This window comes from Myotis yumanensis, unplaced genomic scaffold (assembly GCF_028538775.1).
Source record: "Myotis yumanensis isolate MYYU_CA2020_CCGP unplaced genomic scaffold, mMyoYum1.0.hap1 SCAF_12, whole genome shotgun sequence".
NCBI classification, from domain to species: Eukaryota; Metazoa; Chordata; class Mammalia; order Chiroptera; family Vespertilionidae; genus Myotis; species Myotis yumanensis.
Genome location: NW_027223763.1, coordinates 23,176,096 through 23,196,091, shown reverse-complemented (window position 1 = coordinate 23,196,091; position 19,996 = coordinate 23,176,096). Strand labels below are relative to the sequence as shown.

General features: G+C 34.0%; 1 protein-coding gene across 1 annotated transcript; it reads left to right on the top strand.

The window, feature by feature from the left end:
- Positions 1–8,084: 8,084 nt before the first annotated feature.
- Positions 8,085–19,509, top strand: CYLC2 (cylicin 2). Its single transcript, XM_070431232.1, has 5 exons — positions 8,085–8,101; positions 15,095–15,135; positions 16,607–16,728; positions 18,334–19,068; positions 19,150–19,509. The coding sequence occupies exons 1-5, from the start codon at positions 8,085–8,087 to the stop codon at positions 19,507–19,509; spliced, it is 1,275 nt and encodes a 424-aa protein (XP_070287333.1).
- The last annotated feature ends 487 nt before the right edge of the window (positions 19,510–19,996 follow it).

Genomic DNA, 19,996 nt, shown 5'->3' with positions numbered 1-19,996 from the left:
AATTGTATTAAAGGGTCAAGGCATTAGGAAGGTTGAGAACCACTGACCTGGACAATAGGTCCCTGGATAATTTAGTGGTGACTGAATTTCTTTTTCACCTTGCCTAAACACCTAGCAAAACTCATTGATGTTACTCCTATGACTCTCCTGAGGTCACTTTTATCAGAATAAATGCTCTTCCATAGCAGCCCAAAACCAAGTAAGAAAAGAACAAAGAAGGCGTTTCCCATTTGCCATTCAGTGGTGATTTTGCATCCAGCTAGGTTTCTCCCTGCCTCCTTCTTTTAGAAAGGGTTCTAATCCAACCCATCCCCATTACCAATCCCTTAGTCCAAGTCTAGAATTTTTAAAAGTATCTTTATTGTTGAAAGTATTACAAATGTTCTTTTCCCTTCATTGCTAACCACCCCCCCCTCCCCCGGCCAGTCCTTCACCACACTATTATATCTGCCCATGGGTTATGCATATATGCATATACACTTTTTGGTTAATCTCTTCCCACCCACCACCCTCTGAAATTTGTCAGTCTGTTGCATGTTTCCATGTCTCTGGATCTATTTGTTCATCAATTTATTTTGTTTGTCTCACATATAAGTGAGATCATTGTCTTTCTCTGACTGGCTTAAAATGGCTGCCTTCTTAATGTATCCTTACAGAGACACAGAAAGTGAGGGTAAGAGTGAGTATAAGGGAACTCCATGGGGTTCCTTTATGAGGGTGCTAATCTCATTCTGGAGGGCTTACCCTCATGGCTTAATTACATCCCAAAGCCCCACCTCCTAATACTATCACTTTGTAACTTAGGATTTTAAGATACAATGTTGGCCAGGGATACAAATATGCAGGTGGCAACTGTCCTCAAGATCAAATATGGCATAGAGACTGTATTATCTCACAAATTCTGCTGTTGTCATTTGTTTAAAATAAATTATGACAAGACAACACTCTGAAAATTCACAGTGATGGGATGGCATGAACATAAGCATATATTGCTTTGGGCTGTGCAGAAGTACATTATAGAATATACTATCACTTCCCACCCATTTCCCTCAGGACACACCATTGTGAGGGCACAGTTAGTTCAATTTCCAACTACTAGCATGTGCATCTGTTTTCCTGAAGGATTTCTGTGCCAGCTAAACCTGTGTGCTCAGAAGCCAGTGACAATGAAGATTTAACACCTTCCTGGAACAATACCTACTGATGTCTAATGAGCATTGGGGTACATGTACCCAAGTTCCTTGCCCCCCAGGTAAAGTAGCTCTGATGCACATGTCCTCCAGAAGGATTCAGTTACCTGCAATCCCACCATTCACCACAGCAGGGCTTGTGTTTATTTTCTTCTCTGAAGTAGCCTGATTGCCTAGCACATAACAGCCACTCAATCATTTTACAACCTGTCGTATAGTAGAAGGTAGCATATTGTTTAGTTTGTTAAATGAATTAATTGATGAATTGATTTTCTACAAATTGACACATACGTCACAGATGGGCAAAGACCTGATAATATATGTCTGTGAATTCTATTAGAACTATTATTCTTTTGTTGTTGTCTTAGTGGTGGTGTGGGGGTGTGGGGGGGAGGAGAGGAGGGTGGGGACATGTACAATATTTGCATCACTCTAGAAATCAATCACAGTAATTTGTCAGCCAACACTATGGCGAAAAAATATGCAAGGAGTCAGTAGTCACTCAAGATAACACCATCAAATCACAAATAGTTAATAGTTGTAATTAAGTGAACCTGCCTATTGATCCTTGCTTATCTTAGTACTGAGTGGTGAAAAAAAAAGATTGAATATTCTCCTATTAGTTTTAGACACTCAGTTGTGTGAAGGCAAAGGGACAGAACTAAATAATTTATGAAGGTCTCAGCTCTTTGAATAAAAGTCTAGCCCAATCCCAATTAAATGCTAGGAGAAGTTCTAATTTAAATACAATTTTATCAGCAGCCTATATTGTCTCTTCCAGCTTATTTGTATAATCTCTCTGAGGAAATAATAAATTAAAAAATTAATAAACAAAACATATCTATAAGGCCTAATTACTCACCAGTAAAATAACAGAAAGCCTAACGCTAGAATTTATTAAGAACTCTTACAAATAGACAGATGAAAGGGAATTGAGAAAATGTTGACCTAATCTTTCTTTCATGGCATTCACAAGCTTCACCTCATCAAACAGAATACTTTATAGAATACAGAAAAAGATTTCATACTATGGCCAACCCCTCCCCGATTCTAAATCCCAAAGTTTGAAAACAAACAAACACACAAATGAATATAAATAAAAAATTGGGCACCCCTGTCTCTATTGTGCAAACATTGCCATTGGAAAAGTTCCAATCCTGTGTCTTTCTGTTCTTCTCACAGTTTTTCTATATATAAATGGAAGTAGTGAGGCAATCGAAAGTTCTTTTAAGTAAATCTACATTAGATGAAGCTCTGCTAAGTAAAGTATAATTATGCACAGCAAGCTTTACTTACAGAAATAAAAAAAAAGAAAATAGTTACTTCAGAAATGCAGAGTAGGGACAAGGGGAATTAACACTTCACATAAAGGATTTTGATTATATATAACTTTATTCAAAGGCAACTTAATGTTCAGCATAAATAACCTAGTGAAAGTTACCACAGAATACTAAGATGAAAGGACAGAACTAGAGCACATCACTGAAAATTATCTATTATAGAATTAAATATGGTATTAAAATATGAGTGAATATTTACTAAGTTTTAATGAAGCACAGGGAGAAATGGATGCATTAAATCTAATGAGATAGCTTTACAAACAGAACCAACTCAGTTGAAAATATGAAGGTATGAGATGAAGAGACAAAATTGGATAATAAACATAATGACCAGGAATATTATAAGATAAGTAAACACACAAGAGCACACCTAATACAAATACAGTAAAATCCAGTTGAAAGTAAGGAAAATGAGACAATAGATCGATAGTCATTAATATCAACAATCAACTCTTTTTGGATGTATAAGTAACAAGATTTATGAAAAAAAAATACTTGCTAGTAAATAGGTACAAAATCATTCTGTGAAGGTGATATTAACCTATAAATTCTGATTAAGAACTGGGAAGGTTTGGAGACTTTAATGAGCTTGCCATAGATCCATGGAATCTGGCAGAAGATGGAATATCCCTGGGTTAGCGACAAAGAATTAAAAAAAAAATTATTGGCCCTAACTGGTTTGGCTCAGTGTATAGAGCACTGGCCCACACACTGAAGGGTTAGACTCCCATCAAGGACATATACCTTGGTTGCAGTATTCATCTGTGGCCCGGGTCAGGGCACGTGCAGGAGGCAACTGATCAATATGTCTCTCTCACATCAAGGTTTCTCTCTCCCCTACCCTTCTACTCTCTCTAAATATCAATGGGAAAAATATCCTCAGGTAAGGATTAAAAAAATTTATTGAATTTATTTGGGGGATGTTGGTTAATAAAATTACATAAGTTTCAGGTATAAAATAGTATAATAGATCGTCTGTATATTGTATAGTGTGTTTACCACCTCTAGTCAAGAGACAAAGAACATCTTATCATGAATCAACATGCAGCATGAGTTCCATGTTTGCATCAGTTGGTCTTACTTCACAAGTCCTATAAGTATGATGGAAAGTGGCCAGACAGATGCTTCACACAAAGCTGGTTTGAGTCACATGTGAGGAAGCCAAAAGTGAGGAAACCCCAATCTTTTAAAGAAGATTTCTAGCAAATCTTCCCTACCTATGAACCTTTTTTATTTTCCTGAAAAGCACACAACCCTGGCTTCTGCCTTAAAGGGAGACACTATTTCTTATGAGGTTGTGAGCTATAATATCTTTGAAAAGATCGTCTGTTTATAAAAAAATAAGTAAATAAACACACACACACACACACACACACACACACACACAATGTGGTAATGTCTCTGCTCCAAGGGTCATGGATGTTCACCAATCCAAGGCCTCCTTGGAGAATGGCCTGGTAACAAAAACAAAACAAAACAAAACAATAAACCATAAAAATTATAAAAATGTTCCACATTATACTGATAAACATTTAGGATTATATATCTTGTTTATGAATTGAAAGTCTCAATTCTGTTGACGAATACTTTTTCCAAATTTATTCTAAATTTAAAAACTTCTAATTGAAATATTAAAGGATATAAATTTATTTGAATAAATTCTATAATTTAATTAGTAAAATTTACCAACAATAAAAAATTAAGTTAAAGGCTATATAAAGAATTTTGATATCTTGAATAGTGATGGTTTTAAAAATGTGTAATATAGGACACTGAAGAAAAAATGAAAGAAGCATATAGTGTGTTCACGGATTATAAGAATTAACATCATGAAAATATCCACACTACCCAAAACAATCTATAGATTCAATGCAATTCCTATTAAATACCAATGGTATATTTCAAAGATCTAGAAAATTATCCCCAAAATTTATATGGAACCAAAAAAGACCAAGAATAGCCTCAGCAATCTTGAGAAAGAACAAAGTTGAAGGTATCACAACACCTACTATAAACCTATACTGTATACAAGGCCATTGTAATCAAAATACCCTGGTACTGGCATTAGAAAAGACATATAAATCAATGGAACAGACAGAGAGCCCAGCAAACAATCCATCCAATTAATATTTGACAAAGGAAGCAAGAACCTATAACGGGATAAAGACAGTCTCTTCAATAAATAATGTTGGAAAAATTGGACAGGTACATGCAAAAGAAAAGAAAAGAAAAAAAAAAGAAAAGGAAAGGAAAGGAAAGAAAAGAAAAGGAAAGAAAAGAAAAGGAAAGAAACTAGATCACCATACATAAGAATAAGCTCAAAATGGATAAAAATTTTAAATGTAAGCCACAAAACCATACAAATCCTAGAAGAAAATGGGCAGTAAAGTCTCAGATATCTCTCATAACTATATTTTTGCCAATATGTTTCCTAGGCCAAGGAAAATAAAGAAAAATAAACAAATGGGACTATAACAAACTAAAAAAAGATTCTGCACAGCAAAAATAAATCAAAATGAAAAGGGAACTCACTGTATGGGAGAAAATATTCACCAATGATACATCTGATAAAGGGTTAATCTCCAAAATATATAAAGAATTTACACAGCTGAATACTTGGAAGACAAACAATCCAATTAAAAGAATGGGCAACAGACCTGAATAGGCCCTTTTTCAAGAGGACATACAGATGGCCAAGAGACATATGAAAAAATGCTCATCATCACTAATAATCAGTAAAATGCAAATTAAAACCACTATGTAATGGCACCTCACACCTGCCAGAATGGCTACCATTAATAAATCAATAAACAAGAAGTGCTGGCCAGGATGTGGAGAAAAGGGTCCTTAGTGCACTACTGGTGCAAATGCAGACTGGTATAGTTATTGTGGAAAATACTGTGAGAGTTTTCTCAAAATATAAATATGGAACTGCCATTTTTAAAAGCTTTGTATTTACTGTTGAAAGTATTACAGATGTCCCCTTTGTTTTTTTCCCATTGACCCCTTCCAACCCACACCCACCCCTCCCAACCCACACCCACCCCTCCCACGGAATTATCATTTGACCCAGCAGCCCCACTTCTGGGAATATATCCCAAGAAACTGAAGCACCAATTTGAAAGAATATATGCGCCCCTATGTTCATAGCAGTGTTATTTACAGTAGCCAACATCTGCAAATGGCCCAAATGCCCAACAGTAGATGAATGTGTGTGTATAGTATAAACTGTGGAACATTTACTACACAATAATATACTATGTGGCTGTAAGAAAAAAAGAAGGAAATCTTACCTTTTGCACATCATGGATGGACCTGGAGAGTATTATGCTAAGTAAAATAAGCTAGTCAGAGAAAGACAAATACCATAGGGGATTACTTATATGTGGACTCTCATGAAAAAATAACCCTGATGAACAAAATAAAACTAGAGGCATGGATACGTGGAACAATCTGACAGATATCAGAGGGGAGGAGTGAAGGGGACTGGATGAAAGAAGGTGAAGGGATTAGCCAAAGAACATATATGCATAGTCCATGGACATAGACAATGGTATGATGATGGCCAGAGGGAAGAGGATGGTGAGTTAATTTATTTTTTGAATTTTATTTTTCAATTACAGTTAATATTCAATATTATTTTGTATTAGTTTCAGATGTATAGCAAAATGGTTAGATAATCATATACTTTACAAAGTGTTTCCCCTGATATTTCCAGTCCCCATCTGGCAACACACAGTTATTACAATATTGTTGACTATATTCCATATGCTGCACTTTACATCTCCGTGACTATTCTGTAAACTACCAATTTGTATTTCTTAATCCCTTCACTATTTACCCAGTCCCTAATTACCCTCCCCTCTGGCAACCATCAGTCTATTCTCTGAGTTAATTTAAAAGTATACTCATATGATTGGCTTATAAATACCAGTGTCCCCCAAAATATATACACATTCTAACAGCTGATTCTGTTACATTTTGAAAATGAAATATATTTTAATAAACCCTGTCTTTATAATTATTCAAAATGTGTATAAATTTTTGGTAGACACCCTATATATCTATCTATCTATGTATCTATGTATCTATCTATCTATCTATCTATCTATCAATCAGTCATCTGGCTATCTATTATCTATATATAAATAGAGAGATCTTGAGTTTAAACCAAAAGAGAGGACAGCGTTGTTAAATCTTGGAATAAGGATGCCTTTGTAATTCTATCTGCAGATTTCTATGTTTAAAGAAACAGACTTGAATTTAACACCTCTTGATGCCAAACAATAATTAACAAAATTAAAAAATTATAGTGTTAATTCCCTTAATGTTTCTTGTATTCTTATAAACCAAGTGGAAAAGGGCCATATGAAAGCATGGGTAGAAGGCAATCATCTACAAGTTGGGGAAATAGCTCTCAATAGAATTTTAAAAATTTTGGCACTTTTATCATGAACTATGAGAAAATCAGCCTGTTGTTTAAGCCATCAGTCTGTGATATTTTATTATGGCAGTTGTAGATATTTTAAATATATTTGATAAAATGTCATCTTCATCTTATTTTTTTTAAAAATTAAAATAAAAGAGAGATGTTTACTAACCTGGATTAATAGTAACCAATAGTGTAAAGATTCAACAACTGGCAATTCAAAGAATCAATCTGCAGAGAGCCCAAACACATTCTTTAGAAATTTAGTAACATCCAGAAACTATGAGAAATTGATGGTGTTTCTATTGAAATCTCTGCCTCACTTTCTGACTCAGCCGTATATTTTTTATGCTGATTAGTGAAATTAGTGACCATATGATATCTTGTGAATGGAAACACTTTCTGAAGTTCTAACACTAATATTTTAAAAGGTCAATGTTTATTTAAAATGCAATTTAACTCCAACATTTCCTGTAGCTTTGAATATTTTGACTTAGTGTATTCCTTATGAAAAAAAAAAATCACTTGAAATTCCCCCAAAGAGAGCTTAGATAATGGCAATGTGCCAAATACTACTCTGTATAGTAATTATTTCCATCTATTGATGGGGTGGAATGGTGGGTGGAGTAAAATTATCTAAGTCAGATCTGTAAGAAGGTAATTTTAATAGGCATCCAGCCTTTTAAAAATCTTGTATCTTGAGCAACCCATTACGTTAAGATGGGAAAACGCCATATAAAGTTATGCAAACGATTTAACAAGAGTCACATGGATTTCAGGGAAGATAAGATTGCAACTGATTTTAACAGATAAATACTGAGATTCATTCTTTTGTTATATCAGTTAGTTAAAACTACATGAAAAATTGAAACAAATATTTTTTTAAGATGTTAAATCAATGGGTTATTTTTAAACTATCAGTAGTTATTTAGTCAGTAATAACGAGTGAGAGTAAATACCAATCTTAGACTGAATATTAGAGACTATTAAAACATAAGTAAAAGTGGATGCTTTTGTTTTTCCCTTTTAACTACTAGTGCTCTTGGCCTCTTTATGATGTCACCTCTCAACATCACTAATTTGAACTTACAGTGCTTAGGTCCTGGCAAATGATAGGTGGGGATAATGTCTGTACCAAGATTGTAAGTCCTCTTTCCAATTTTATGTTTTAAAATAATTAAAATGCTCTAGTTAGCTTTACATTTATTCTCTTTTAGTGTAAAGAGATGTTTGTTACATTATTATCATGCCATTGATAAACAAGACACATTCTCAAGCAACATTATAGGTTGCTTTGATCTAAGACTTAACTAGTTCATTCACTTCAGTAAAGTAGAGACAAGGCTTTAGATAAATCTTTTTCAATGTGATTCTTACTTCATTTTTTTCATTGTATTTTGGAACATAAGACTCCTTAGGGGTCATTTGGAAATTTATGGGAATTAAAATATATCACAGTGACTGGAAAGTGCTGCTGACCTGTAGAAAGCCTGGGTCAGTGGTCGACAAACTGCGGCTCGCAAGCCACATGCGGCTCTTTGGCCCCTTGAGTGTGGCTCTTCCACAAAATACCATGTGCGGGCGCGCACGTACAGTGTGTTTGAAACTTCGTGGCCCATGCGCAGAAGTCAGTTTTCGGCCTGGGCGGGTCTATTTTGAAGAAGTACTGTTGATATTTGGCTCTGTTGACTAATGAGTTTGCTGACCACTGGCCTGGGTCATGGGTACCAAACCTTTGCTAATAAGTGGGGCAGCCCAAAGAATACCATCTAAATGCAAATTGTATCTCCATTGAGAAATACTGAGTATACTAAAGTAGTTTGCAATAAAAGAAGATAATCCAGAATGGGAAGTTTGATTGTAGTTATTTCCTGATGCATAATTTATTTTGTGTTAAAATGAGATAGGGGTGCCCTAGCCGGTTTGGCTCAGTGGATAGAGCATCAGCCTGCAGACCAAAGGGTCTTGGGTTTGATTCCAGTCAAGGGCATGTTCTTTGATTGTAGGCTCCTTCCTGGCCTGGGGCTCTGGTCAGGGCTCCTGCAGGAGGCAACCAATTGATGTGTTTCTCTCACATCGATGTTTCTCTCTGTCTCTCCTTCTCTCTTCTATTTCTCTAAAAAATCAATGGAAAAATATCCCCGGGTGAGGATTAACAAAAACAAACAAACAAAAAATAAATAAATAAAGATGATTAAATGTTTAAAAAAATAATAAATAAATAAATAAAATGAGATAGGGGAAGAAAACCTTTCAATTATTGTCTCTTTTATTTTTTACTGTGAAGACATTAAACAAAGGCAATGGCATGAACTCTAAAATATAAAGAAAAGTTTTCTTTGGACAGTACTGTTAATGGAAAGATAAAACAAAAATCTTAAAAAAATAAATACTAATAAACAAAACAGGCTTCCCCCTGGCACTGGTGCCTACTTCATTACAACATAAAGAACACACTTCAGTAAAAGGTTTGAGTGTACTTGTCATAATCACTTTAGAATTGTTGACTATTACACAGTAATTTATGTTAGGGTATATAACATGACAGAACTATTGTAATTAGTTTAAAGTGTTTAAGCATAATAATATATTGATGACATTACTATTATCACGTTCATTGTATGGCTTTAAAAGAACTTCACCGCATGGCTAAACATTATTTTTGGTTTTATGGTGATTTCTTTATTTTATTTTTCTGGTGCGATCTCAAAACTTTTGCACTATTGTAGAAGAAAAGTGGTTAAACTCAATCAAATGGCCTGATTGTTAGCAAATGAAGTGCACACAAAACCCGTAATAAAAATTCCTATTTCATTGGGTTCAATTAGTAACTTCCAATTCATTTAACAGAAAGGATGAAATGCAGAAAATAATTTTTGACTTTTTCTTTCCTCTGAATTCTAACAATGACAGGACCTTAAGTTTAGACTTAACATGTGTTATTGCCCTGTAGCTGCAGTTGATAAAGAAAATTCTCTTCTTTGAGCTCAGCTCCCCCCTCCTCTCTATTCTACTTTAATATCTTTATTTGTCAAAATCTAACAACCCCACTCAATGGCTTCACCCTTTATGGCCTTTGCTTCTAACTCAGGTATGTCAGTCAACTCAATCCTTCCATTCCTAATATTAAATTGTAGGTCTAAGACTTATGAAGGACATGGGAAAGGTTTTCATAAATATTTGGGATCAGATGTGGAGAAAAACTTTTTAAATTTCCAATGTTAGCTTCCAGATCTCATATCCACTATACATTTTATCTTTTTCTCCATTGAACTGCACTAATAATGACTTGCCTTACTATCTAGACCTAGGGACTCACCTTGATATAGAAGGTTTGTAAACCTTGGAGCTATTGACATTTTAGGCAGGATAATTCTTTATTGGTGTTGAGAACTGGGAGTGGGAGTTGCCCTGTATATTTTAAGATATTTAGCAGCATCCCTGGTCTCTACCAACTAGCTGTCAGGATCAGCATGCAAGGGAGCATGAACACAAACCTACACGTAATTATAACCAAAGATATCTCACCTTGTAAAACATCCCCTGGAGAAGGGCATTCAAACTAAATCCAGGTTGAGAAACACTGCACTAGAAAACGTTAGAAAATGAAAGGAAATTCCACCATATCACACAGTCATCTCTGAGCAAGATGATAGTAATGTGGCAACTGACCTTGGCCTTTATGTAGAGACCCCTCTAGCAAACACAAGAAGAGTACCTTAGGTCCCAGTCAGTCCGTGGAAAACTTTCTGCCAAGACCTTTACAACCTTAGTTGCCACACATTTGTTGCAGAATCTAAAAGTCCAAATCCTGCTGGCAAGATATCTTGGGATATTCGGATATATATTGTGAGCATTTCAAATGAAACTGCAGAAAATATCACATTAATGAAAGCCCTTGTCCTTTGAATTTATTACACACTTTTAAAAACTATACAGGGATATCCTCAAAGGCAAGAGTAAATATAGGTGTATGTTGTACTTAGATTGACATTTTTCAGACTAAAAACAAAAACAAAGGTGGTTAATTAAATGTTTACTCCTTAAAAAAACTGTTTTCATTAGTAAGTGATAAAGTTCCTCATGTCTCCTACTTTGGGATCTCAACTATTTACTTAGGAAAACCAAAATCTAGATTCCCGTCCTAAGTCATGAACACAGTACATTTGAGAAAGCTGACAATGAATATGTTCATTACTTTCAAAAGCTCACAGATACTGAGACATCTTGAAATGACTGAATGTGTGGACCTGAAATGAAGGCAGACTTGTGGCTTATGCATGCCATTCCATTTTGTTTAAGATGAAACATTAGCTATTTGTTTCCTTATATATGTCCAGAGACCTTAATTCAAGAACTAGTTGTACTGACGTAATTGCTGCATTTTTTTCTTCTTTTTTTGGAGCAAGTAATTAAATTAGACCATCTTCAAAGTCATGAGGGCCTTATTTTTAAAGGGTGCAAATAAATATATATTTATATAAAAATGATTTCAAAATAAAAAGATACACTAAGAGTTATTTTTAATAACAAACTTCAAAAAATGAATCTAAATGCATTCTGGTTCTAGAAATTTTCTTGAATGTCCCAGGGAAGCAAGGGAGAGATGCTGCCACCAGAAGAACCAGACTTAAAGGAAAAAGTAGGAAAATGCTCTCTAGTTCAAAAAGATTGAATTGATTTAATTGCATATTGCATCTGTAAATTTTCACTAAGGTATTTGAATAATTGTTATTTGGGCATCCTATAAGCTCTTCTCATTAAAAATGAAAGCTATCTAAATTTATTGAATTGTCAGTAACCCTATCTTAAGAAATATAAATTTTCCACCACACCATTAGGTTAAATTGTGCCAGTTTCCCATCAATCCACTCTGCCCTTCTCCCACAGATAGCTGTTATGTTACCAGAAACAGTATTTCCTATTCTTAAAATCATAGAAATTAAAGCATATAGTATATACTTTTATGTTCCTGATATTTTCTCTCAGTAAAATGTTACTTTTGGATTCATCCATGTTGCCATGTTTGCATATATCAGTAATCCATTCCCTTAGATTGCTAGGAAGTATTTCATTACATGAACATATCACAGTTTATGCATTCTCCAACTGATGAATATTAGGGTTACTCTAGTTTTAGGTCATTATCAATAAAGCTGCTACCCATATTTTGTCCAATTCTTTTTGTAGACCTCATGGGTAAACTACTAATGGAAATACTAAATCATACATAGAACCTGTGTAAGTTGAACTTTAAAAATATCAAATGGTATTGAAAAGTTGTTGTACCATTTTTATACCTACCACCAATGATGAATATGTCAGATGCTTACAGAGTTGCTGACAGTTGGTATAATTAATCTTTTATTTTATCTGCTCTAGTGAGTATAAAGGGGATCTTCTAATCAGAATATATTTGTCCCTGAGGAAAAAAAAATTAGTTTTCCTATACAGGTCTTACATATATTTCAATAAACTTATCTCTAAATATCTTTAAGTTATTGCAAATTGTATTGTTTTCTTATATTTATATATTGCCATTTCTCTAGTTATAGAGATGCAGTTTATATAATTAGTCCTTGTTTATAATAAGAAAAGTGTAATATGCTAATTAGACTGGATGAAGTTGGGGCTGCGAGGGAAGCCGGTGCCGGCAGCCAGGGAAAGAAGGCCTACTCTTGCACGAATTTCATGCATTGGGCCCCTAGTATCATATAATTTTACTGGAGGCCCGATGCACAAAATTCGTGCAAGACAGGGGGCGTTCCCTCATCCCAGCCTGCACCCTCTCCAATCTGGGACCCCTCAAGGGATGTCCGACTGCCGGTTTAAACTGGCAGTCAGACATCCCTCTCACAATTCAGGACTGCTGGCTCCTAACCATCTCTGCCTGCCGGCCTGATCACCCCTAACTGCCTCTGCCTGCCGGCCTAATCACCCCTAACTTCCCCCACTGCCAGCCTGGTCACCCCTCACTGCCCCCCCTGCTGGCCTGTCACCCCGCGCAGCCTGCTGTTCAGTCATTGCATGAGGGTATCCCTACCAATATGCATATTCCTCTATTATTAGTATAGATAACATTGCCATAAGAGCTCTAAAAATAATATTTGTAGATGTGATTGTATAGTCTATTTACTCAATCATGTCTTTTGTAAATAAAAATAATTTTACTTCTTCATCTCCAATTCTGATGCTTTTATTACCTTATGAAACAAAATAGGGTCTGGATTACAATGTTGAATAGCAGTAAGCATCCTTGCCTTGTTTCTGATCTATAGAGGAAAAACAGTCAATATTCCACCATTCAATTTTATTTTAATAGTATTATATGAACACATTTTATCCATTTAAGGAAGATGCCTGCTATTCCTAGTTTTCTTAGAGTTTTTGATTATGAATGGAAATGTTACTTTTTATTTCAAAAATTATTCTACGTCTTGAGATAATCAAATAAATAAATTCTTGTTTGTTAGAATGATTGCAATGGTTGATATATATATTATATATATATATATATTATATATGTATATATATATAATATATATATATAATATATATTAAATCAACCTTACATGTCAGACAGTAAACTTCTGCAATGGTTTTAAGCTTTATTTGCTCTAGGACTCACTTGATTGTCTTTTTGGCAGTCCAAGGGATCTGTAAAAGCTCTCCTCCAACACCATATTTCAGATGAATCAAATTTTCTTCTATTCAGCCTTCTTTACTGTATCCAATTTCTGTATATTTTCTATATATTTTTTGTTATTGATTTTTAATTCAAGTTCTTGGTGATCAAAGAATATGTCCTATATATTATACAGGGAATTAATGGACAATGCCTATGTATATTTTAAAATATCAAATTTAACAATATTATTTCATAAACCTGAAATATTTCCTCTTTCAAAGAAGATAAGTTCATAACCATGTTTGGACTTCAAAATTTCTTCAGCATTGTATAAATATACATTGGTTAGATCCAAACCTAGAGATTCAGATATAGAGGGGCAAGTAGTTTTAATGCATGTCCTCAGATAAAAAAGAAACAAAACTAAAAAAGCAAACAAACAACCCCCCCACCAGACCAGATAATTAGTCAACACATCCTAAATTGTATTCAATTATTTTATTCAACATTTTTAAAGAATGAGTTTTGAAATGCAAATAAATAATTTTTTTAACACTTTAAATGAGATAGGGGAAGAAAACCTTTCAATTGTGTCTTTTTTTTTTTTTTTTGGACACATGCGTTTTAATTAGTATAGTATATACCTTAATTTTTAGAGGAGTGCCACATTAGTATATTTGAAATGTGACAGGTTTTATGCTGGGAGCTAGAGCTTTAATGTAGTTAAAAGTAAGCATGCGTGTGCATGTGTGTGTGTGTAAGACCATACCCACTCATAATCAGCAATGACTCTATTTCTATAGTATGATGGGAAGATGCAGAATAATATTTATCTGATAAATAAAAATATTTGCCTCCATTACAAATATATTAAAATTAGACTACAAATGTACTTTTTAAGACATATGCAATTATAGTACTATAATAAATGGAAACTTATAAATGTAAAAGTACTTTGCAACATAATTTTCTCAGATTTTTTTAGAGAACAGACGAAAAATCAAAATCCAGGTCAATACTGTGGTGCACACTGACTCACACACATGCACACACACACATTCACAGACACATAGACATTGAATGATCTTGATTTAGTTCAGTTCTGAAGATATTATGAGGAGCTGATTTTAGTTAAGCATAGTGTTTTCAAAGTGCTGTCTAAGTTAAAATTCAATTGCAAGGAATTTTGGAGCATGAGGTGAGAAAACGAATTCAATGATGGTTTCACAATTTTAAAAATGTCTGTATTTTATATATGAAAAGTTGATAGGTTTTTTTTTCTCTTATGCTTTATTCCTGTTGTTTTAGCTCTGTTGAAGTTTGTCCAAAAAAAAAATATTCTCATCTCTGTTTTTCTGGGATCAAATAATCTTACCTAATAAAAGAGATCTGAGAATGCAAAGTATTTCTCTAGTTGGTGGAGGCAAGTGCTTAAGCATAATAATGACCATAAAATAGAGTGATTTTTCTATAAATTAACTGAAATCTTTCCCTCTTATTTTAATAGCCAAAAACTAAACTATGGGTCATATGATAATTACATCCCAGGTAAGAAAAGTTTAATATATATATATATTTTTAAAACATGTATGATTAATTTAGGCATTATCCTCCATTCAAAGTAATAAAGCAATAACTGTCATGGAATATTATTAAAAATTAACTTTTTATCCCCAAGCACCTTTTTCAAGGGCTCCATGAATACCTTCTAAAGATATTTCGTCCTAAATCCAAAGAAGATTAAGCAAATATGTATAGCAATATGAAGGTGGATAGATTTACATATTAGAAATCATGTAATCAGATAATCTCACAATTAAAAGGCAGTGTAGAAAACTGAATAAACAAGTTTTCACTCATGTCAGAAATATCTTCTACTACATTTTTGATAGATTTTATTAGGGTTAAAATTGACAAAAAAATCATTAATTGACAAAGCCAGTCAACCTTGTGTTGGAAGATTTCTTACATCAAGTGCTTTTTCCTCATATATTGATCTTAATTATGCCTTTCATTCTGCATATTTTCTCATTGACCCTGCTTCTGTCTTTAGGAGATTCACAGGACAAGTCTATTTTCACTTACACATAATATTGCTGCACAAATTCAAATACAGTGAGGCTATCTCTCTCACTTATCTCGTTGGTAACCTTTAACTATTTCTATTATAGTTTGCAGGTGACTTTATCCTCCCAGTCACAATACTGCAGGTAGTCTTTATTCGTCAATTTCTTCATTAATATGCCCCCTATAACAATGCAGTTTTGGGGTATAATAAAATTTACTTTTGTAGCTTGGAAAACGATTACTAAGGAGATCTAAAGCAGTGATTTTCAACCATTTTCATCTCATTGCTTATATAATATATTGTTTGCTGATCTGACCAGAAAAAGGTTTAATTTTTATTCATTCACACCAAATGACGATTGTTATGTTGGCTGTTGTCATATTTTTATTTGGCAATCTAAGGAAAAAGAGGTCAGTGCCCCTGACTATATAGTCAGGTATTGCATGTTTTAAAAATTCTTGCAGCACACTATTGTGCCTGCTATGGCACACCAGTTGAAAATCGCTGATCTAAAGCATTAACATTTAGATTCAATCATGTATTTCCTGAACATTTTATAGCAGGTACTGCACTAATTACTTTGAAGGATACAGAAGTAGTTACCATATTTTCTGTTCTCAGAATTGTGCTCTAACTAAAAGAATATAAAGTCAGAATCTAGACTGTACTAGAAGACTAAAAGAAAGTGGTAAAATGGTTTATTTCCATTTATCTTACTGCAGTTTCACAATCATTATTTTACATAGTTTTCTGTAAAAGTGGGAAAAATAGAAAATAAATTTTATTTTCTCATATTAATAGTAGAGGATTTCAAACACTATCAAATAAATGAAGACATTATTTTAATTATTTGTTTCTTCATTTACGTGAAATGTAATATCTTAATGTCATATTAGTTTTAATGAAATGCTATTTATTCTAAAGTTTATGTTTAATGCTTTCTTATTTTAGTCAGTGAATTAAGTAAAAAATCATGGAATCAGCAATACTTTTCCCTGGCATTTCCCAAACCACCTCGGCCAGGAAAAAAAGTGAGATCAAGACCTTCCCAACTACAAGACAAGGCAGCTTTAGTGAGTATTTAAAAAAGTATCACTAGTAATAACCTTGTGAAAGCATGTAGAGTAATATGTCTTACAGATCATCACTGGCTAATGAGATTTATGTGATGATGGAAATATTTTATATATTTACCTTCCTTTGTGGCTATTTAATACTTCAAATAGGCTAGGGCCGTGGTCGGCAAACTGTGGCTCACAAGCCACATGCGGCTCTTTGGCCCCTTGAGTGTGGCGCTTCCTAAGCCTTAGGAGTACCCTAATTAAGTTAATAACAATGTACCTACCTATATAATTTAAGTTTAAAAAATTTGGCTCTCAAAAGAAATTTCAATCATTGTACTGTTGATATTTGGCTCTGTTGACTAATGAGTTTGCCGACCACTGGGGTAGGGTAACTAAGGAACTAAATTTTACATTTCAATTCAATTAAACTCACATGTGTCTTTTAGATGTCATTACACAGTATAGTTAAATGTAATTCAAATTCTATTTGGAGACAGTGGATATATTTTTTAGCATTTCATTGTACAAAAGTTCCCCCTTATTCCATATTAACCATTTGTTCAGTAAACCTACATTACAGAAAACAGGTATCCAAAATGACAGAAATCTGTATATCCTGCTACAATTAGTATGAACATTCAGAAAATACTACCCCGCTGGAAAGATTCCCTCAGAATCATTATACTATGACGATGTTTCAATGTTTCCTCATTTCCTGTAATATAGAATTCAGGATTCTGAATTTTGGAACATAAATATTTCCTAAGGTTTCCGGACTCATCATGGAATATAAAAATGTTGACAGAAAATTTTTACCAGATAAATATATCATCAATTCTTGTTTATTTTTGGAAATGTATCCAAGCTACAGTGATCCAGGTTTCTTCTGTTTGTTTTCTTTTCTTCCTTTATTCAATTTATTTTTCCAGTGTTTGTTAGCATTCCTTCCATTTTTTTTGCAATTAAGCTTTTGCAAATATTTGATTACAAGTTGAAAACAAAATGCACCATTCTGAACAAATGAATGTGCACTGCATGGTACAGCTTTCATTGTTGCAGTTTCCTATCTGATGATACTCAATTTTTATCTTGCCATGTAGGAGGCATGTCAGGCTTTTACTGTTAAGCACAGTTAGCACTATAAATTCTAGAGACCTTGAAGGTAACAATAGAGATCATGATCTGCCTGAAAACAAAACTATTAGGTATTAAAAAATATTTAGTTTTTGAGTTAACCTCAAAATGGAGGCTAGGCAAGATATTTAAAAGATCTCAAAATCACAGAGTCAAAGAACAAACAAGCCCTCTCCTGCTTGTAAAGACAGGGTCTAGTATGTCATCAGTGAGTGAAGGTCTGTACCACTTTTAACTTACAACCTTGCAGGAGTTATAAAGATACTCTACATTGAAATTAGATCCCAAATGAGACATGACTACCCATTCAAAAAAGAATGACATTATAAACTCAGAATAAACTATAAAATCTAGAATTTATCTGATACTCACTAAGATCTAAAATTTTTTCATGGGTGAAGTTAAATGTATTTGGTATCTGGTTATAAAGGCTGTGAAACTAATATAAGCTATTTATCATTATTCTAACCAATACTGCAGAAACCTGATGAAGACAAATTAAAGGGAGGTTCTCAACGACCATTATGGATGCACCGTTCTTTAATGCTAATTTCGGAAAGACCATCTGTCTATTTAGCTGCCAGGCGACGGCCTCCAACTCGTGGCCCAGATGCAGCACCAGCTAAAGACAAGAAGGACGCATCAGAGTCAGAAACTGAACCCGCAGTTTCACATGAGCCCAAAATAACTAGGAAAGATTCAAAAAAAGACAAGCGTTTAGAAACAAAAACACCAGATACCAAAAAAGAGAAAAAGTCAATAAAGATCATAGACTCAACTACAGAATCAGAAGCTGAAAAGGGAGACACAAAGAAAGATACAAAAAAAGATAAGAAAGGCTCGAAGAAGGGCAGGGGGTCAGATGCAGAATCAGAAGAGGTAAAAGGAGAACTGAAGAAAGGTTCAAAAAAAGAAAAGAAAGTTTCAAAGAAGGACAAGGGGTCAGATGCAGAGTCAGAAGAGGTAAAAGGAGAAGTGAAGAAAGGTTCAAAAAAAGAAAAGAAAGTTTCAAAGAAGGACAAGGGGTCAGATGCAGAGTCAGAAGAGGTAAAAGGTGAACTGAAAAAAGGTACAAAAAAAGAAAAGAAAGGTTCAAAGAAGGACAAGGGGTCAGATGCAGAGTCAGAAGAGGTAAAAGGAGAAGTGAAGAAAGGTTCAAAAAAAGAAAAGAAAGGTTCAAAGAAGGACAAGGGGTCAGATGCAGAGTCAGAAGAGGTAAAAGGAGAAATGAAGAAAGGTTTAAAAAAAGGGAAAACTAAAAAGAAGGACAAGGGGTCAGATGCAGAATCAGAAGAGGAAAAAGGAGAACTGAAGAAAGGTTCAAAAAAAGAAAAGAAAGGTTTACAGAAAGACAAGGATTTAGTAGTTGAAGAACCAGGAGAGGAAAAAGAATTGCTGAAGAGAGGTTCCAAAAAAGATAGGGGTTCAAAGAAGCACAAGGAGTCAACTGAAGAACCTGGAGATGAAACAACAGATGCAAAGAGATCCAATGACAAAGAGGATGAATCAAAAGACAAAAAAGAAGGCAAGAAAGAAAGAAAGAAAGCAATCAAGAAAGAAAGAAAGAAAGAAGGCAAAGAAGGCGAGAAAGATGCCAAGGGAGAGACTGAGACAGAATCTGCTGATGAAAAAAAGGAGAGAAAGAAGGGCAAGTAGGCCCTGGATAATCATTCAAAAGCATATTTACTGAAACAGTTTAGTAATCTGAAACTGAATTTATTAAGAGGGAGCGGTTTGAATATTTAATAAAATACCTTTAAAATGGGGTGAAGAACAATACAAAGAAAGACTCAGAAAATCTTCATAAAGTGTAAAGATGTTAAGAAAAACTTAATAGATGATTCATTGAAGGATGCTTATGCTTTGCTGAATTTGGGAATATGAAGGCTTAAATGAAAGATACCTAGAAAGATTCGAATAACATACAAGTGAAGATGTAGAAGTTAATGATTCTGTATGAATATGCAAAAGAAAAAAATCAATGAAGGCTTTGATACATTCAAGAATGAAGATATTGAACCCAAAGATTCGAACAGTTTGAAGTCATATCCACAGTTTCAATTAAGAATCATAGGGAACATAAGAGAAAGTCAAATTTCAGAGTGTCTACTTTCAAATAAATATAAATATAAATTAAAGGTAG

Bases quoted from the DNA above. Each gene is read 5' to 3' on its own strand.
- CYLC2 (XM_070431232.1), top strand. The intron at 16,729-18,333 runs GTGAGTATTTAA...CCAATACTGCAG, and splicing joins TACAAGACAAGGCAGCTTTA to AAACCTGATGAAGACAAATT. The intron at 19,069-19,149 runs GTAAAAGGAGAA...GAATCAGAAGAG, and splicing joins CAGATGCAGAGTCAGAAGAG to GAAAAAGGAGAACTGAAGAA.